The sequence below is a fragment of the Physeter macrocephalus genome, chromosome 11 (assembly GCF_002837175.3).
Source record: "Physeter macrocephalus isolate SW-GA chromosome 11, ASM283717v5, whole genome shotgun sequence".
NCBI classification, from domain to species: domain Eukaryota; kingdom Metazoa; phylum Chordata; class Mammalia; order Artiodactyla; family Physeteridae; genus Physeter; species Physeter macrocephalus.
Window position 1 is genome coordinate 170,267,919 of NC_041224.1, and position 20,328 is coordinate 170,288,246.

Consider the following 20,328-nt stretch of genomic DNA (forward strand, 5'->3'; position numbering starts at 1 on the left):
AGGGAGGCATTTCATCTTTATTTTTAACATGGACATTCTCTACTTCTGGTCAGTGCGCCCTTTCCTTTAATAATTAAAGCAGATGTACAATGTATGCTCGATAGGCCACCAACAGGCTGTTTCAGTTAGCATAAAATTCAAGTTAACTCATGTATAAGCCAGAATGACTTCCCCATACCTCAATATGTGAAAATATCTTTTATCACAACTTTCAGGATCACATCGCTTCCCAATTGTATTAGTCTGCTCGGGCCCACGTAACAAAATACCACAGACTGGGTAGCTTAAATAGCAGAAATGTATTTTCTCACAGTTCTGGAGGCTAGAAGTCCAAGATCAGGATGCCAGCAAATTTGATTTCTGGTGAGGGCTGTCTTCCTGGCTTAACGGGTGGCCACCTTCTGCTGTGGCCTCACATGGCCTTTCCTCTGCACAAGTGCAGAGAGAGCTTCAGTGTTTCTTCTTATAAAGACCTGCCCTATCAGATTAAGGACCTCCCCTTATGACCTCATTTAAGGTTAATTACCTCCCTAGCTCCAAATACAGTCACATTGGGGGTTAGGGCTTTATCATGTGAATTGTGAGGGGACACAGTCTAGTCTACAACACCAGTCACTGCTCAAGCTTTAACAGTATATACCGTGGGAGGTTCAGAATTCCATCTGCATTGTAATTCAGCCACTCACAGCATGAAATTCTGGGTTTTATTTTCTGCAATGCTTGCTTTACAGCTATAGGAGATAAGGATCTCTTTCAGGCAGACACAGAAGCATTTGAGTCATTTATGTGGGGTTTGAACTGGACATTTGAATCCCTGAGCTCATCCTTCTCTTCCCCTACTTTGTTCAGTGAAATTAGGAACAACCAGCCAATCTCATTATACTTGTTAGTTTGACCAAAAATGTTCCATGGTATCATATACATGACTGCCCAGAACCTTGCCTCTTACAAGTATTTGATTAGTAGCGTCCACTGGTGATATTTTGAATATCTCCATGCCACATCACACCATGGACTATTTGTGCTTTCTTTACTTCTGGAAATAGAGTCATTAGTGCCTTTAAGTCTAATCAGATTAGAGAACCAATTCCAGAAATCTCAGAACAAGTTAGAAAATTTATCCTTAAGATTCTGTTCTCTCGAATGACTCTTAGTACCAAAACCTTTATTAGCTAGGTCTGCCTGTGGTAATGAAGTATCACAAATTAGGTGGTTTAAACACCAGAAATTTATTTTCTCACAGTCCTGGAGGCTAGGTCCAAGATCATGGTGTCAGCAGGTTTGGTTTCTTCTGAGGCCTCTCTCCTTGGCTTAAAGATTGTTATCTTCCCTGTTTGTATCTGTGTCCTAGTTTCTTCTTCTTATGAGGACACCAGTCATGTTGGATTTGGACTCACCCTAAAGCCTCATTTTAATTTAGTTACCTTTTGAAAGACCTAGACAGACACAACCTGAGATACTAGGGGTTAAGAGTCTGACATATAGGTTTTGGGGGAACATAGTTCAGCCAATAACAGTATCCTTGTTGAAAGTCAGTTGACCATAGAGATGTGGTTTTATTCCTAAACTCTCAATTCTATTTCATTGATCTGTATTTCTATATATTAGTACCACACTCTCTTTTTTTAAAAAAATTAATTAATTAATTTATTTATTTATTTATTTTGGCTGTGTTGGGTCTTTGTTGCTGTGCACGGGCTTTCTCTAGTTGTGGCGAGCGGGGACTCCTCTTTGTTGCACTGCGTGGGCTTCTCATTGTGGTGGCTTCTTTTGTTGTGGAGCACAGGCTCTAGGCACACGGGCTTCAGTGGTTGTGGCACGGGGCTCAGTAGTTGTGGCTCGCGGGCTCTAGAGTGCAGGCTCAGTAATTGTGGCGCACGGGCTTAGTTGCTCCGAGGCATGTGGGATCTTCCCGGACCAGGGCTCGAACCTGTGTCCCCTGCATTGGCAGGAGGATTCTTAACCACTGCGCCACCAGGGAAGTCCCAGTACCACACTCTCTTGATTATTGTTGCTTTCTAGTAAATTTTGAAATTTGGAAGTGTGTGTCCTCCTACTTTTTCTTTTTGAAGATTGTTTTAGCTATTTTGTGTCCCCTGCAATTCCATATATATTTTACAAGCTTTTCAGTTTGTGCAAAGAAGTCAGGTGGGGATTCAGATAGGGATTGCATTGAATCTGTAGATCCGTTTGAAGAGCATTGCTATCTTAATATTGTCTTCAAGTGTAGGAGGTTTCTCCATTTATTTAGATCTTCTTTCTTTCTACAGTGTTTTATAGTTTTCAGGTTATAAACTCTGCTTTTCTTTTGTTAAATTTGTTCCTAATTTCACACGCTATTGTAAATGGAATTGTTTCTTTGTTTCATTTTTGTATTCATTGCAAATGTATAGAAACACTATCGATTTTTGTTTATTGATTTTGTATCCTGAGACTGCTGAACCCATTGATTAGTTTTAATAGTTTTATAGTGTGTTTCTTAGTATTTTCTGTATGTAATGTTGTGTCTTCTACAAATAGGTTTACTTTTTCCTTACCAATCTGGATACCTTTTATTTTCTTGCCTAATTGCCCTGGCTAGAACCTCCAGTACAATGTTGAATAGAAGTAACAAAAGCAGATATCCATGCCTTGTTTTTGATCTTAGGTGGAAAACATTCTTTCATCATTAAATATAATGTTAGCCGTAGGTTTTCTGTAGATGTCCTTTATCAGGTTGAGGAAGTTCCCTCTCCCCAGAGTGTTGAGTGTTTTATCGTGAAAGAGGGTTGACTTTTGTCAAATGCTTTTTTCTGCATCTGTGACGATGATCATGTAGGTTTTGTATTTTTTTCTTTTGATATGGTGTACTACATTGATTTTTCAGATGGTAAACAACCACGCATTCCTGGGATAAATCCCATTTAGTCATGGTGTCTAATTCCTTTTATTTGTTGCTAGATTCATTTCTTAGTATTTTGTTGAGAATTTTTATGACGATATGTGTAGGATACTGCTTTGTAGTTATCTGGTGATGTCTTTGTCTGGATTTGGTATCAGGGAATAATGACCTCACAGAATGAGTCCTCTTCTCTTTTGTGGAAGAATTTGTAAAAAATTAGAGAATTCAGTTTTGAAACCATTTGGGCCATATGGCTTTTTTTTAATGGGTAGCTTTTTGATCACTAATCCAATCTCTTCATGTATTATATAGATCTGTTCAAATTGTCTAGTTTTTATTATTGATATAATTGACATGACATTGTATTAGTTTCAGGTTTTGTAAAACATAATTATTCAATATTTGTATATATTGCAAAATGAGCACCACAATAAGTCTAGTGAACATCCATCACCCCACAGTTACAATTTTTTTTGCTTGTGATAAGAACTTTGGAAGTTGCTGAGAGTAGATCTTAAAATATAATACAGTATTATTAACTATAGTCATCCTGCTGTACATTACATTCTCATGATATTTATTTTATAACTGGAAGTTCGTACCTTTTGACCCCCTTCAACTATTTGCCCACCCTCCATCCCCCACCTTTGACAATCACCCATCTGTTCTCTGTATCTATGGGTTTGGTTTGTTTTTATAAAATTCCACATATAAGTGATATCATACTTTGGCTTTCTTTGTCTGCCTTATTTCACTTAGCATAATGCCTTCAAGGTCCATCCATGTTGTTGCAAATGGCAAGCTTTCCTTCTTTTTTTAATGGCTGAATAATAATATCCATTGTATATATGTGCCACATTTTCTTTATCCATTCATCCACTGAAGGACACTTAGGTTGCTTCCATGTCTTGGTTATTTGTAAATAATGTTGCAGTGAATATGGAGGGGAGGGGCATATATCTTTTCAAGTTAGTGTTTGGGTTTTTTTGGATAAATACCCAGAAGTGGAATTGCTGGATCATATGGTAGTTCTATTTTTAATTTTTTGAGGAACCTTTGTACAGTTTTCCATAGTGGCCGCACCAGTTTACATTCCCACCAACAGTGCACAAAGGTTCCCTTTTCTCCACATCCTCGCCAACACTAGTTATCTCTTGTGCTTTTGGTAATAGCCATTCTAACATGATAAGCACACTGTGGTTGTGATTTGCATTTCTCTGATGATTAGTGATGTTGACCACCTTTTGACCTGCCTGTTGTGATCTGTATGTCTTCTTTGGAAAGATGTCTATTCGGTCTTCTGCCCATTTTTTAATTGGATTATTTGGTTTTTGCTATTGAGTTGTATGACTTCTTAATATATTTTGGATTAACCTTTTATCAGATACATGATTTGGAAATATTTTCTTCCATTTGGTTTTATTTCCTTTTCATTTTATTGGTTTCCTTTGCTGTGCAGAAACTTTTTAGTTTGATGTAGTCCCACTTGTTTATTTTTGCTTTTGTTGCTTAATCCAAAAAGATCTTTGCCAAGACTGATGTCAAGGAGCTTAATATCTTTTTCTTCTAGGAGTTCTATGGTTTCAGATCTTATATTAATTCTTTAATCCATTTTGAGTTTATTTTTGTATATGGTGTTAAGACAGTGGTCTCGTTTCATTCTTTTGCTGGTGGGTGTCCAGTTTTCCCAACACCATTTATTGAAGAGACTATTCTTTCCCCATTCATTATATATTGACTCATTTGTCATAAATTAATTGACTGTATATGTGTGGATTTATTTCTGGGCTCTCTGTACTGTCATTTATCTATGTGTCTATTTTTATGCCAATACCATACTGTTTTGATCACTATAGCTTTGTAATATAGTTTGAAATCAGGACATGTGATGCCTTTAGTTTTGTTCTTCTTTCTCAAGATTGCTTTGGCTATTCAGGGTCTTTGTAGTTCCATACAAATTTTAGGATTGTTTTTTCTATTTGTGAGACATGCCATTGGAATTTTGGTAGGGATTACAATGAATCTGTAGATTGCTTTGGGTAGTATGGACATTTTAACAATATTATTTATTCCAATCCATGAACATGGAATATCTTTCCATTCATTTGTGTCTTCAGTTTCTTTCATCAGTGTCTTAAAGTTTCCCGTGTATAGGTCTTTTACCTCCTTGGTTAAATTTATTCCTAGATATTTTATTCTTTGTGATGCAATTGTAAATGGAATTGTTTTTTAAATTTCTCGTTCCAATAATGTATCTGTATTTAGAAACACCACCAATTTCTGCATATTGATTTTGTTGCTGCAGCTTTACTCAATTCATTTATCAGTTCTAATTATTTTCTGATGGACTCTTTAGTTTTCTCTATATAATATCATCTGCCAATAGTGAAAGTTTTACTTTACTTTCCAATTTGGATGCCTTTTATTTCTTTTTCTTGCCTAATTGTTATGGCTAAGACTGCCAATACTATGTTGAATAAAAATGGTTAGCGTGAGCATCCTTGTCCTGTTCCTGATCTTAGAAGAAAAGCTTTCAGCTTTTTATTATACCATTAGTATGAGGTTAGCTGTGGGCTTGTCATATATGGCCTTTATTATGATGAGGTACGTTCCCTCTATACTCACTTTGTTAAGAGTTATCATAAATGGATGTTGAATTTTGTCAAATGCTTTTTCTTCATCTATTGAGATGATCATATGGTTTTTATCCTTCATTTTATTAATGGCACTTATCACATTGATTTGCAGATGTTGAACCATCCTTGCACCTCTGGAATAAATCCCATTTGACCATGGATATGATCTTTTTAATGTATTGTTGGATTTAGTTTGCTAATTATATTATTGAAGATTTTTGCATCTATGTTTATCAGGGATATGGCCTATAATTTTCTTTTCTTGTGGCATCCGTGTCTGGTTTTGGTATCAGGGTAACGCTAGCCTCATAAAATGAATTTGGAAGTGTTCCCTCCTCTTCTAAACTTTGGACAAGTTTGAGAAGGAATGGTATTAATTTTTTTTTTTAATGTTTGGTAGAATTCACTAGTGAACCCATCTGGTCCTGGACTTCTGTTTGTTGGGAGGTTTTTGATTACTGATTCAACCTCCTTACTAATAATTGGTCTGGGGCTTCCCTGGTGGCGCAGTGGTTGCGAGTCCGCCTGCCGATGCAGGGGATACGGGTTCGTGCCCCGGTCCGCGAAGATCCCACATGCCGCGGAGCGGCTGGGCCCGTGAGCCATGGCCGCTGAGCCTGCGCGTCCGGAGCCTGTGCTCCGCAACGGGAGAGGCCACAACAGTGAGAGGCCCGCGTACCGCAAAAAAAAAAAAAAAAAAATTGGTCTGTTCAAATTTTTGTCTATTTCTTATTATTTTATGTCTTGCCAGGAATTTGTCCGTTTCATCTAATTTATTGGCATAGTTATTCATAGTATTCCTTTGTAATCCTTTTCATTTCTGTAACAGTGTCCCAACCAAATATCTTGCATTTCTGATTTTAGTAATTTGAATCTTCTATTTTTCTTGGTCAGGCTACTGTTTCTGTGAACAACCGAGGGCATGTATTTTTTTTTCCTCCACTCCAATCAAGTCAGCCACTTCCAGTAATGAAACTGCTTGTTTTCACAGCTGTCCTGCATTGGTAGAACTACCTAGCTGGTTGAGCTGAGGGAATAGTGGAAGATGGGCATAGGAGTAACCCCAGGCCAAAATGCCAGACTCTCGCTTTTTAAAAAGATTCTTGAATGAACTCTTCTCAATTTGTTATATGCCTTTGGCTAATGTCCAGAGTCCTGAAATGGTTGGTTTCGACAATTTTACCCAGTTTTTAAATTATTTTGTATGGGGCAGATTTGCCAAGCTCGTCATGTTGCCAGTCCTGAATGTACAACCAGTATATTGGATATCAATCCACCACTGAATTGACTCCTGAAAACGGATAGTTTTAAGTTTTAAAGACAAAATCATCATAGCCGTCTCCCTCCAGATTTGGGCTACATTAATATATTAAATAGCTATTGAATATATACCATTGGGATAGTTGCTTTATCTACACACACACACACACACACACACACATTCATTCTACAGTCCTCACACTTGTCTTGTAATGTTACTCCCATTACAGATGGGGAAACCAAGGCTTAAGGAACTTAAGGTCTCAGTAGCAGAGTAAGAATTCAAACTCAGGCCATTCTGACTATGCTGTTGCAATCACACCTTGTCTCTGCAGCTTTACACCACTTTCTCCCAGGAAATTTGTTCTTGGTATCAATTTGATTAATCAACATGTGTGGAGCACATATTGTGAGTTTCTTGAGTGCTCACTCAACCTCTTGTTCATTCCATCCCCAACCACCACCCCCATTCTAGTCTTCCAATGTAGGTCCAAGAAGCGCTTGAATTGGGAGGGCTTTGGGCAAAAGGTTTTCACTAATAACAATTCAAATCACATTCACACCCTCTTTGAAAGCTACCCGAGAATTCTAAAAGACAATTTTTTCTGGGCTCTTGGTTTTGTTGGGACACCTACGAGCCAGAGAACCATCTAGGAAGTTGTTAATAAAACATGTCATTATTTCCTCATCTCCTTCCAGAATAGTACTTTAGAAGAAAACCTGAAGTAGCAATTCCTTTGTGAATTACACCAGCACTAAAGTAAAATTAATTGATCTGCTTCTTTTCTGCAAAACAGCAGGAACACATTCCTGTATAAGGTTATTTAACACTAGAATGCAATACTACAGTTTGAGTGATCACATTCTTCAGGCTCTTTATCTAAAATGTTCTTTCAGAAATGAAGAAAATGCATCCCTTTTATCATTCTTGTGAAGTATCCATTGATTCTACATAGAAAATCTATCTACCTAACCAATCTACCTATATACCTAATCATCTAAATCTGGGCCTGCCTTCTAGGAACTAACACCCCAGGAAAAAGACCAAGATATAAAAGTTTAAGAGCATGAGATTTAATAAAATAAACATCAGACCAACAGATAAGTGGTTTGTGAAATCTACAGCTATGGCTAAGTCTAGCAATAAAAGGCAGGTGTCTGCTGTGACCAACAGACCAGTAAGAGTTAAAGAGTTAGAGATGCTGGAGCCCAAGATGAACAGACCAGGAAACCTTAAGTAGAATTTTAGTAGTTGTTGAAATGACTCAAGATAGGCTAATTGTATGAACCAAAAATACCCCCTTGTGTTGTTAACATAAGGCTCAAAGGTATGAAGGACAGGACAGAGGTCTTGGAGTCCTCCCTTTATATCCCCAGAGGGAATTTCATGGTCAAGAATGAGTCAAACTTGACTGTGTAAGGGCATCAGCTAAAAGACTTTCCCAGTCTCTATACTGCATGCACATTAGTCTTTCCTTTATTCATCCAATAAACATGTGGAGATCCATCTGTGGGCTAGGTATCATGCTAGATACTAAGGAAACAAAGTTGAAAAAGATATAACCCCTTCCTTCAAGGATGGAGTCCCAAGTATCAGGGGAACACTTCTGAATGATAAATATGAGTTCATCAGCAGGCAAGGCAAGAAGAGCACTCAGAGGGGCACATGACAGGTTAAGGCAGTCTTTTAGGGCACAGAACGATTGGATCAGGGACGTAAAATAATGTGGCTGGCTGGAATCTGGGAAGATGAGTACCCAAGATGGAACCCTAGTGAATCCCAGCATTAAAGAGGTAAAGTAGGGAACTGTCAAACAGTAGAAAGGCCAAGTAATGTTAAAGCACATGATGTTAAAGAAGCCAAGAGAATAAGGTATCAAGACAATGGATAGTAGCAAATGCTGCCTAAGTGTCAAGTAATATAGATGGAAAGGGTCCACTGAATTTGCAGGTAGGATGTGACTTACACCATGGTGGGAATATATGGAAATTAAGCTGATTTAGCATCATGTTGAAGAAATCACTATGCCCTTTGAGTGAGTCCATGGAAGAACTTACCTAGGAGAGCAGAAAGGTCAAGGAAAGTTGTGTCTCCAACCAGAGTTATTTTAAGGACCAAGACATCTGACTCCAACAGTTAGGACGTTTATCTATTTATTTGAAGACAGCCTCTCTACAGTTTCCTTTCAAAAGAGCCAAGATGAAGCATTAAGGCCAAAGAGAAAAATCAGACTGATTTAGCACCGAGTACAAATACTGATGATTGCCCCATTTCCTCATGTGTCAATGTCCCACTATAATGGTAGACAATAATCCATCCCATAAAAATGTTTCTATAATTCTCTTGCTCAAAATGGACGTTATAGCAGAAAAAGTTTCCTTGTATAGAATTCTGAAGGTCCTGAATTTGCCCCCAAAGGGATTTTGACCATGCTGTTTAAACCAAGTTATTCATGGTGAATACTAGAAATAGGTTGATAACATAGTTATCCACTTAAAGAAATCTTCCAGTGTAAACTCCTTGCTGTTCTAATCTTGCAAGCTTTACAAAGGCCACTGCTTAAATAAAGAATAAAAACAGAGGAATGTTCCCCCCTGCTCCATGTCTCCCCTTCATTTCCAAATTAACAAAATTGACTTGCCCATTGGTATTCCAGAGAAATTGACATGCAGGATCTGAGTACAATCAGGCAGAGAAAACCCATCAGGCTTCATTCTACCAAAAAAATGCCAGGGTAGCATTTCTGGACAAGATGGGATGTCAGGGTGTTTTCTGTAGCAATTACAGATCTGTCTTTTTCAGAAACTGCTAGATAATCACTGAGAAGTGAAATTTTCCATTTTAAAATGAGCAAAAGAACCAACAGGTATGATTAAAATATGTATTTACATCATTATATTCACATCAGTTATCAAAATAGTATTTATACTTGAAAGTGTGGACTTGAGTCAGACGGAACTGTGTCAATTCAAGTGTTGTGTTTCTAGCAATTTATTGCTAAGTCTTCCTCCATGAAACAAGCAGCTGTTTAGACTTTTCTCCTATTGTAGCAGCATGTGTGAAGTTCCGCTTCAGTAACCCATCTGTCCATCAATGAAAGGGCATCCCTTAAATGTTGAAGGCCAATAGTTAGTATCTTTTTTTTTAATATAATGGACCACAATTCATGAAAACAAGGGATGGTTCTTCCCACTACCCAAAAACCCCCAGAATACCAAGACAAATACATGTTCCACGAGTCAATCAGAAAGGTCAGTTTAAACTGTATGTTTAAGGCACAAACATTTCACATGGGACTTTCTAGGTAATAAAGGAAGACATAATATAATTAACTTACATCCTATTAAGTTTCTGTTCTCTTTATTTGCAAGATAAGTTGATTAAAATTATTAATTGCCAGAACTTGTGACCCAGAAGTAGCTCTATACTGTAGTGAAATACACTTAAACTTACAGTTAATAATGCACCCAAAGTTTAATTAAAAATAAAAATTAGCCAACAATAAGACTTTTCATGACTGTAGCAAGTTGTTGCTTTCTGGTTTTCTATGCAACTATTCCATATAACCTTGTTTTTGGTATCACAATGTACTGAGGGCTAAGCAAAAGAGGAGCTAAGGTAGAAGCACACAGTGCTTGCCAGATTATCCATTTAAAGTATATGATACTTAAAACAGTATCCTTTTCCTAGATATGAATTTTTATTCACATTTGCAAATACATTCTTCAGTAAGTTCTAAAATCTTCACTTTAAAAAAGTGAAGGTATGTGGAATTGAGATATTTATTTTTGTTTCCTTAAAAGAATTTTAGCACACCTAAGACAGTAAAAAGAACCTATTTAAACATACTGTTTTAATGAAGTGGTATCTGATGGTCCTCTGGCCAGGTATTTATTTAGGAACCACCGCTTACAACTCCAACTGGTATTCCAAAGGGAGTAATTAAAAAAAAAAGAAAAAAGAAAAATACAACTAATACAGTTTCTCTTACTCTTCACTTTTTTTTATTACTCAAAAGTCAAATACGTTATTTTTAAATTATTCATCCTCAATTTTGATTTAATGTACCATCATTTTCCCAAGATATGAAATTTCAGAATCTCTTTGGAATACTAATTTCACGTTTCTAGGTTTAACAAAACTGCTGAAATTTTAAATTCCACTCTATTTCCCTGAATTCTCAAGACAGTTGCTGATGTAAATTTTAATATAAAATATTTAGTCACAAAATAGTATTGCTTTTTGTATGCACATAGTTGTAAGATTACTTTGCTTTTGTCAATAAAAACTATGCCATCTTTCATAAAACTCTAAACAAATTAAGAACTGTGATGCAGAACAAAAATTACACATGGTAAAACAGGTACCAGCACAACGTTAGGTTATATTACATCAAAAAAATTTTTAATGGTCCCAAATATATATACTCAACAACTAAGCATACACTCAGGAGAAAAAAAAAATCAAAAACAAAATGAAACAAAAAAAAATTATGACACAAATGACCACATCTAGAATTCCACTCAATCTTTAATCAAGTAGGGAGAAATCCCCACTTAAAAAAAAAAAATCTGCAGTTTGAAGGGCAAAGGGAACAGATAAAAAAGAGGAAACTTCATATTCACCCCTCCCCCAAAGAGGTTTTTCCAAACCTGCTGTAGCTTGACTAAAATGTGTTCAGAATGTACGATTTTAAAGGCAGGTCTCTTTATACAAAGAAACTGCTGGCATTCTTAACTAGTGAAGAATTAGGGCAGAAAAGCCTATTCTTCTGAGTCTCAAACATGGTCCGAGAAAGCATATTCTGATTGTAGCAACTGACCAGTCAATCCAGAGTTCCACTTACAAAACCCCTGCCCTGTTGGCTTTTTGTTTCCATTTCCTTCCCTGAGAAAAGGGCAATGTGTGGTCCAAGCTGGAGACCTCAAAGGTATACGTCTTCCCCCTAAATGTGTAATTATCCCCTCCTCCTGCTCCACTGAATTGGCACTTGATGAGCAGAAGTCAAGTGTGCGAGCTGATCTGTGTCAGTCATTCACAAGAGACCACTGCTTTGTTATAGATTTTGTAGTGGGGAGGGGTAGAGAACCAGTTTTCTCAACAGGTACTGATCACAGGCAGTTGCCATTATGACTCAAACTTTGCTTTCTTTGACAAAGGGAGCGTGTCTTCCTTGTCTTCGTCCTCATCATCATCCTCATCATCATCAGGATAATCTACCAGACCCACGAGGCCTCCCTGTTCAGAAATAAGGATTATTTTAAGAAAACACTACATTTTCAAATATGTATGTCTTAAGTCTGGGTAAAGGATATACCCCACACCCCAATATACTAACTGGTTATTTCTGGGAGGTGAGATTGTGTGCAGCTGAAATTCATTACATATTTCCCAAGTTTTCCATGATAAAATTTTAAGCAGTTTATGATCCTTGCAAAACACCCAGTAGATAAACACTAATTACTGAATTTAAAATTCAAAACTTAAGTTTTAAGACTTTATGCATTAAAAAAATTTTCTTTAACAGAGTCTAAACAGCATCAAAATTAAAACCACAGAAAATAAACAGACCACTAGAAATGAGGGTACACAGACTATCAGGCTAGGAAAGTGAATCTGCCCTGTCCCTTCCTCATTATTTCATCCAGGCTTCCTTTTAGCCCTGCTCCTTCACCAGAAACCACTGCAGCTCACTTTAGTCTTGATGTAGATCAATGAATCCCAAATGCCAGTCTGTTAAACTGCTGTGCAGAGAAACATAAGGCAGCCAAAAGAACTGTTTTTTTTCTGAGATTATGTCTTCCCTACATTTTTGGTAATAAAATTGTGATCCTTCCTAAATGAAATGTTAGTGATAGTAGACAGTTAATTCTTTTTTATAAACTTGCTTGACAAAATTATTAGGAGTGTCCAGATATTTAGATTATATTCTTCCTACGAAGTCTTTATCTGGGTATTACTTGGGAAAGCTGATAAAAGTAAATAATAATTTAACTTTAAAATTTCTGTAAATGTTTTGACACATACAGATGTGAACTTAAGGTTCTAAAATGCAAATAACCAAAATAAGAATACATTCAAACTTCTGAATTGGTCATAAAAACTTTCAGAAATTTCTCAACTGCTGGTGGGAGAATTATTCTCTAGTTCACAAATGTTAAAATCAGTTCCAAAAGACAGCAACCAAAGGGACTACTAGTCACAACAGTTTTATTGTTGGGAAAGCTTAAATTAGGTAGGTCTGGGAGTCAAAAACATACCTTGGTAGTAATAGCTGCCGTCTGAGATGTATTTTTAGGGATGGATCCAGGAGAGCCTGGAGATCCTGGGGATCCAGGTGAGCCTGGAGAACCAGGCAGATTTGTTGCAGGTGACTGGCTGGAGAGGGTAGTCTTTGTTCCACTAGAGAGGGAAAGCTTGAAACTTGGGCTCTGCCGACCAGAAAGATTCGTTTTCAGAAGCACCTCCTTTTCCTCACTTTCTTTTACTAAAAATGAGAATACTGTCAATAATTGTCACCCATACTCATCTTTTTAAAAACCTCCAAGTGAGGTGGCACTAGAAACACAATTAACTAGCTTACTCCTTTGCCAGAGAGCGACACTGAAATCCAGTTTATGAACAAAGCTTAGCAAAACACTAAGCATCCTTATCCACAGGACTTTACTACTGAGAAGGAAGGAGACCTTCAGTATTATAGTCAGAGTTCCTACCCTTCCTGAAATATCTCACTCAAGACAAATTAGGAAAATTTAGTCTATACCTTCACAACAGAGCTATTAAATTCACACTCTATAAAGCAAGAGTCTTTTAATATCTGTTGTGACACAAAGTAGATACTAATCACTCTGTCAAGAAAAAAAGGATAAACCTAGAGTGAGAAAGCCTTCAATTTTTCCTTGCCCATCTTTTCAACATACATTTCTTCCTCTCCATGAATTTACTTATTGGATCCATAATGTCATCATCATTCTTAGTTTTGTCAGATGGAGACACAACAGCTTCTCCATCTTCCATGTCATCTTCATCTGTGTTGAACCACATCTCCTCTTCATCTTCTAGTGTTCTGGCATCTCTTCGATATCTATGATTCCTCAAAATGGAACGCATACTATGAGTAAAGAGAAGAAAGTAGAATTAATAGACTCATATAAAGACTTTCGTCTTCAAATATTATCCCAAATTACAGTCTTAATAGATAAATGGAATAATACAGATTTATACACACAGAGGTGGGGAAAAAAAAAAACAGATTTCACCTAGCATATAACAAAAAAACTACACTCCACCGTATCTAGTGTTAAGTAGTGGAATCAAAATTCCCATTATCAAAATTGTACTGTTACATGGGCTTCCCTGGTGGCACAGTGGTTGAGAGTCCGCCTGCCGATGCAGGGGACATGGGTTCGTGCCCCGGTCCGGGAGGATCCCGTGTCCACGGCTGGGCCCATGAGCCATGGCCGCTGAGCCTGTGCTCCGCAGCGGGAGGCGCCACAGCAGTGAGAGGCCCGCGAACCACAAAAAATAAAAATAAAAATTGTACTGTTACAGATCAGTTATTAAACTTGCTAACAATAGGAATTAACAAGTCTTAATTTACAGATTTTAAAATATACCACAAGTATGTGAACTCAGGTATTTAGAAAAAATGTACACGATTGCATTAAAATAATTTGTAACCTTAAAGCAAAGCAAATACAATAATATTCTGATTTTACTTTGGACACAAAAGTAGCCTTATTGCCATATCAGTGTTTTGCTTTTTTTCTTTTGCATTATCTAACTTGATATATGCCTGAAAAAAGTCTACAAATCATACTGATACCCACCTAACACCATCAGGAAAACATTTACATTAAGCATTAGAGAAAACGACAACCTCCATCTGCTTATTTCCCCCTCTGCTGCCAAGCTAAATAATAAACAAGCAAAAAAGAGCTACCATTATAAACTCGTCACTGAATGAATAGGTTCAAATATGTGGTAATCTACCTGTCAAGTTTGGGATTATCTTGCCTTTCTCTTTGTTGTTCAAATCTCAGTTTCAATCCTTTAAATGTCTGTACATAATCTACATCTTCCAGTGCTTTCCAGTAATTTTCAATTACATGAGCAGTTAATGATTTTATATCTTCCTATAAAAAAGAATTATAATAAAAAACAATAGGAAAAATTAGCAAAATAAGAGGCTTAACTGTAGTGAACTCATAAACCCGCCCAAAATGGTTTAATTTCATAAAATTATTATCCAATCTTAGGGACAAACAAATGCAAATGGGCATAACAAATACTGGCTACTTCAATAGCCCCCGACTTTTGGTGTACCTCAGAATTATCCATGGCTCTTTCCGAAGTAAATGCTCAGGTCCTACCCTAGATGATTCTCATTCAGTTAAGTCTGGGGTGGTGCCTAGGCATATATATTTAAAATCACACTACAGAAAAGTGCTAGAGATGGATGGCAGTGATGATTGCACAACAATGTGAATACACTTAACGCCAGTGAACTGTACACTTTAAGCAATGGTTAAAAGGGCAAATTTTGTTGTTTATTTTACCGGAATTTTAAAAAAGCATGCCACAGATAATTCTGAGACACACCAATGTTTGAGAACTACCAGCCTACTATATCATTAAAGAATGAAGTTTGCTCTTTAGAGACATGGAGGAATGTCAAGAAAAATTCAAAAAAACTCAAAGTTAAAAACAAACAAAAAACACATCCGAATACTTACGTCAACTATAATTTTACTTTCTTACAATGACTACCGTGACAGTGTTAAATCAGTTTTCAAACTTTCCTGAGATAATTTGAAACTAGCTGCTGAGACAGATTATTTTGGTTTTTGTTAGTTCAAATTGAATCTCTCATAAGCTTTTGGTAACACTGGTTTTCTTTCAAAAATTCTCTCCAAATATAATAATCTCAAATAAGCCAAAATACCAACAATGCATATTTGATTTTCTCAAACAAAACCAAAATTCTAACTAAAAAGTATAGAACCTACCACTCTAATAAATTCAAACATTTCTATTATGGCAGAGTTCATCAGATTGTAGCGGGATCCATTGTGGAGAAATGCTTTGACTACTGGTTCAAACAAAAAACTTTTCATTATGTAGCGGTTGTAAAACTCATCTTTTAATCCAATAATCTTTCTCTTAAAACGAAGAGCACCTGAAACACAGAGGCATTGTTGTTCAAATTACATACCATATCTTCATATTTTAGAATTACAAAAAAACCTGTTAAATAAACATAGTTCTTCATGCAGTAATAAGTTACTGCTTCCAGAAGTATGAACCTAAAGATGAGGATTACAAAAAGGTTATCAGAAAAATGTATTCTAAAAGCAGTGTATGTCATCATAGAACACAAGTCTTAGAGAGCCAGAAGAATTCTGGAAATAAGTTACTGATTACCAAAATGTACTTTACATCTGAAATTAGAGCTAAGATAGGGCTAATAAATGAATTAACCTATCATACTACTTAAGATGAGAAAATTCCAAATAAATCCTTTTGTGTATACCTTCAAAACAATAGAAAAAACATTGTTTTATTAGGGCAATCCACTCTATAATTTGATCTTCCTTATTTTTGGACTCTCTTATTATTTTGTATCAGGGTTAATGGTGTTTACATTGATTTGTTTTTGGATGTGTTTGTAGAAATGCCATAAACCCACAGAAATCTGCATGACCCAAAATTTGCCTTCCCAGACTTTAGGAACCAATTTAGAGGATGTTTTAAAAATGTGGTCCTCTATGCTTACTGCAGCGAGTATGCTTTTTATTTTTTTTCCCTAGTTTTCCTTTTTACAATTAATTAGGCTTTAACTTACAGATTAAAAGGTATATTTACATCTTGAGGTATGGGGAGTTACTTAAGTCACCATTCGTCAAGATCCAAATATACTCAGACAGCTAGACTTCAACAAAGCCCTCTTTACCTAAATGGAATTATCAGTAAGTTAATGCCCCAGTTATTGTAAACAGTTCAAAAAAGCATACTCACTTCATGCAGTCACATCGTCTTCGGTTGGCAAGATTAAATATTGTGTTTGTATTTTGGTTTCTTTGGAGATCATGGAAGTGGCTCGTTAAATTGCCAATTTGTTATTAATCAAGTCCTTCATGAGCAGGTAGCCAGGCAACCATGCTGACACGGTTTCTGGGTAGGAAGGCAGAGGAGTAAAGCAGCTCAATTTTTCTTTAGTTGGCAGAAAAGAGGTCCACAAGTGAATGCCCAATTAGGTACAGTTGATTATAAACTGCCTTAACAATCCAACTTATTTAACAGTGTCTCTTACTAAAGAGACACTCTGGGCAGGGAGTTCAAAATAGTTTATAGAAGAGTAAGTAATTCCATTTTATTTTTTAAACTACTGAGTATTTTCAAATACATAAGCACGGTGAAATAAGACATTTTAAACAATAAGCATCATCTTTCTTTGTGATAAATCAAAGCCTAATAAGGGTTTATTTTCCCAAAACGATTTGAGAGCTTGTTGTTTTTTTTTAATGTTACTTGACAAAGGAACTTAGGCAGTTCCACTTATTAGAATAAAAATCAATACTTTAGAGCTCATGCTAACAGGCCAAATTTTAAGCTTTTAGTAATTAAGGCAAGTGCTGTTATTTTAAAAATTGTTACTCCAACTTTGCAGGCTTTGTGAAGACTTGTGTCCTACCATAACACACACTAATTGAACCCTGTGGTCTGCATGCAGTTCCCGGGTAAGTGAAAAGAAAACTCCCTTCCTAGAACTCACTAAGACCAGAGTATGCAGCTGGCACCACTGCCATCTCCTCAAGAGCAGTTTTGTTCAGAAACTGCTAAGGTAGATAGAAGGTAATTCTAATGGGCTTTTTTTTGTTTTGCTCCTCATTTGCCCTCATTTATTTATATCAAGAATCGTGTCATTTCCACCCAAACCTCTCCCCAAAAAGAATCTTGCATGAAAAATATCCAACCACTATTCTTGCTGTTGAATCAAGTTACTTTCAAAAATTTACCAGTGAGTTCTAATGAAGTCAAGTTGCTTGAAGGAGATTAGAGAAAGCTTTTGCAATAGGTCAAGTTAGCACAAATGTAGGACTTTCAATGTAAAAGTGCACTCTGCTTCCACTCACATCTCTAACCTTTATTAACATGCCAGGAATCTCTTACGCTTAGTTTCAATCATCTCTAAAACAAATAATAAATCTTTACCTTACACAACATGACATTTTATGTTAAGTGTGAAACTTTTTGCCGCATATGTAACTAACGATAGCTGAAAAAAAACATCTACCACAAAATTTTTCTTTACTTCATTCTTCTTATAGATTTCCATATTTTAAAAAACAGCCAGACAACATATAGGTATGAACTAAAAAGCTACAATTTAAGATCCAAGAATCTGGTAAAGGCCAAGACATAAAACTGTGTGTGTTTGTGTGTCTGTGTGTATATACACATACATATCTAACCTATAAAGACTAAACAGGATTGCTGTTCTCACTCAGACTTGATTATGTTGTCTTTAAATATGATACAAGTATAATAATTAAGAACCAGCAGATATAAAAAATTCAAAGTCCCCAAACTGTGCATTTAACCAATCTTTTGTCTTGACAAGTGGACATCTACATTTACTTATAAAATCTCCCTTAAAAAAAAAAAAAAACTATACTTAATATTTTAATGTACTCTTTCCTAAGACTGAATAGATATTAAATCTCCGCAAATTTATGCTTAGTTCTTTTAGAAATCCTTGATAAAATCTCCTACTGTATAGCCAGTCCTGAAGAGTGCATTCCTAATGACTGGCATCTTCTTTCAGAAGCTACTCATTCTCAATCCTGGGAAGAGAGCCACACTGAGAATCATTTGAGAAAGAGTAAGGTTTAATTAATGATAACCTAACTTAGTTTGGAAAATATTAAAATAATAAAACATAACTAAGATTTTTGCTAGCATGCTCAATTTCCTACAATATAAACTCATTAATTTGTCATGATTCTCTTCATAGTTCTCATTGAACTGTGAGAAATTTTCTTTGCAATACTGTAAGCAAAATGAGATGAAGGACTAAAGAAAAGGCCTCTCCCTTTTCTGCCACTCTCCCACTAGACTCATGTGTTCTACCTATACCAAACCTCTAACACACCACACTTTCACATTTGTTCATCTTAATTGTGTATTCAACCAAGAATTTCACTCTCCCATGATCAAGACACAACTTGCTTTACTTCTTTTTGCAAGATTTTCCTGATCTGCCTCATTCAGGGAGAATAAATCATTTCCACTATACATCCAAACACACCTCGATATAGTGCTTTTGATGTTGTTTTGGTATTTACAGACTATCTCCTCCTAATGAACTCTGAGCCACTTGACAACTGACTTCAGGTCTTAATCATCTTTTTCCTAATACTAGGTATGCATCATACTTCATCAAATGTAAGATGCCACTGATCGCAAAAAACCTTCCTTTCTACTAAGAAAACAAAGAAAAAAAGCTACCAATCATAATGACAAGCCATTAATTTTAAGACTCACCTTGATTTGAGAGATGATAAATGCATATCTTAGAATCAATAAAACATGGTAGTAGGTGTTAAATTTACTGAAATAAAACTGATTAATTTTTTAATTTATTCAGTTTTCCCATTCTGTCCCACCTGCTCAAACTCCCTTTCCCACAAACAAAACCTTCTATGTTGACATGAAAGAACAAATCAAAGAAGTGTTCATTATTAACTTCCTCTCAACTTGCTTTGGGACTCTCACTTTTGCTATGATAGGTTTATAAGGAAAATGAATATGAGTTTAAGAGCCCTTTATAGGCACTATTCCTTTTGGCTGAAAAACATCTGACCACATGTATTCTCAGTTCATACTGCAGTATGTACACCAGACTGAAAAACTAATTCAACTATAACAACTGTCACCTTAATAGGTTTCCTTCTAAGAAAAATTCGTTAAACTTTCTATTTTGAATACCATTTTAAAGATAAAATGTTGACAGAATAAATGTCAGAAATATGCTTATAAACAATGTTTTCATAATTTAAGGATATTTTAAAAGTCAATTAAGCAAAACATTTTTTTTGGCTGCGGTGCACAGCTTGTGGGATCTCAGTTCCCCGACCAGGTAATGAACCCAGGCCCTCGGCAGTGAAAGTGCAGAGTCCTAACCACTGACTGAGGACCGCCAGGGAATTCCCAAGCAAAACGATTTAAAATGAAGTAAAAAAAGACAGCAAAAATGGATGTATATGTTCAGGCCTCTAATTACTGGATGATTATGATGCCTTTATACAACAACAAAACCAAACCTACCCATAAAAACCAAAAGGCCAAAAAGAGTTAGTTACCAACAGACGTCTCTTATTGAGCCTCTAGGGTACTCTAAAACTGGTGTGCCAACTTACCAAAGAAGGCTGACTGCTACATGATCAAGAATATTCTGGGTTAATCTATTTCTAATTCAGAAACATGTTCTACTTCTGTAAACTAGGGTCTTAAGAAAACAGTGAAAGTCAACTTTTGAAAAACATGTA

The 20,328-nt window shown here is 36.2% G+C and overlaps 1 protein-coding gene across 2 annotated transcripts in view; it reads right to left on the reverse strand.

Annotated features, from left to right (window-relative positions):
* Nucleotides 1-11,288: 11,288 nt before the first annotated feature.
* PPP4R3A (protein phosphatase 4 regulatory subunit 3A) overlaps nt 11,289-20,328 on the reverse strand; it is a 42,239-nt gene continuing 33,199 nt past the window's right edge. For both annotated transcript variants that reach the window (XM_024130948.2, XM_024130947.2), the window contains exons 11-15: nt 15,787-15,956; nt 14,771-14,913; nt 13,699-13,889; nt 13,039-13,265; nt 11,289-12,016 (exon numbers count right to left, since the gene is read on the reverse strand). In XM_024130948.2, the coding sequence (XP_023986716.1) occupies nt 11,906-12,016; nt 13,039-13,265; nt 13,699-13,889; nt 14,771-14,913; nt 15,787-15,956 (842 nt within the window). In that variant the 3' untranslated portion in view covers nt 11,289-11,905. The remainder of the gene's footprint in view (nt 12,017-13,038; nt 13,266-13,698; nt 13,890-14,770; nt 14,914-15,786; nt 15,957-20,328) is intronic.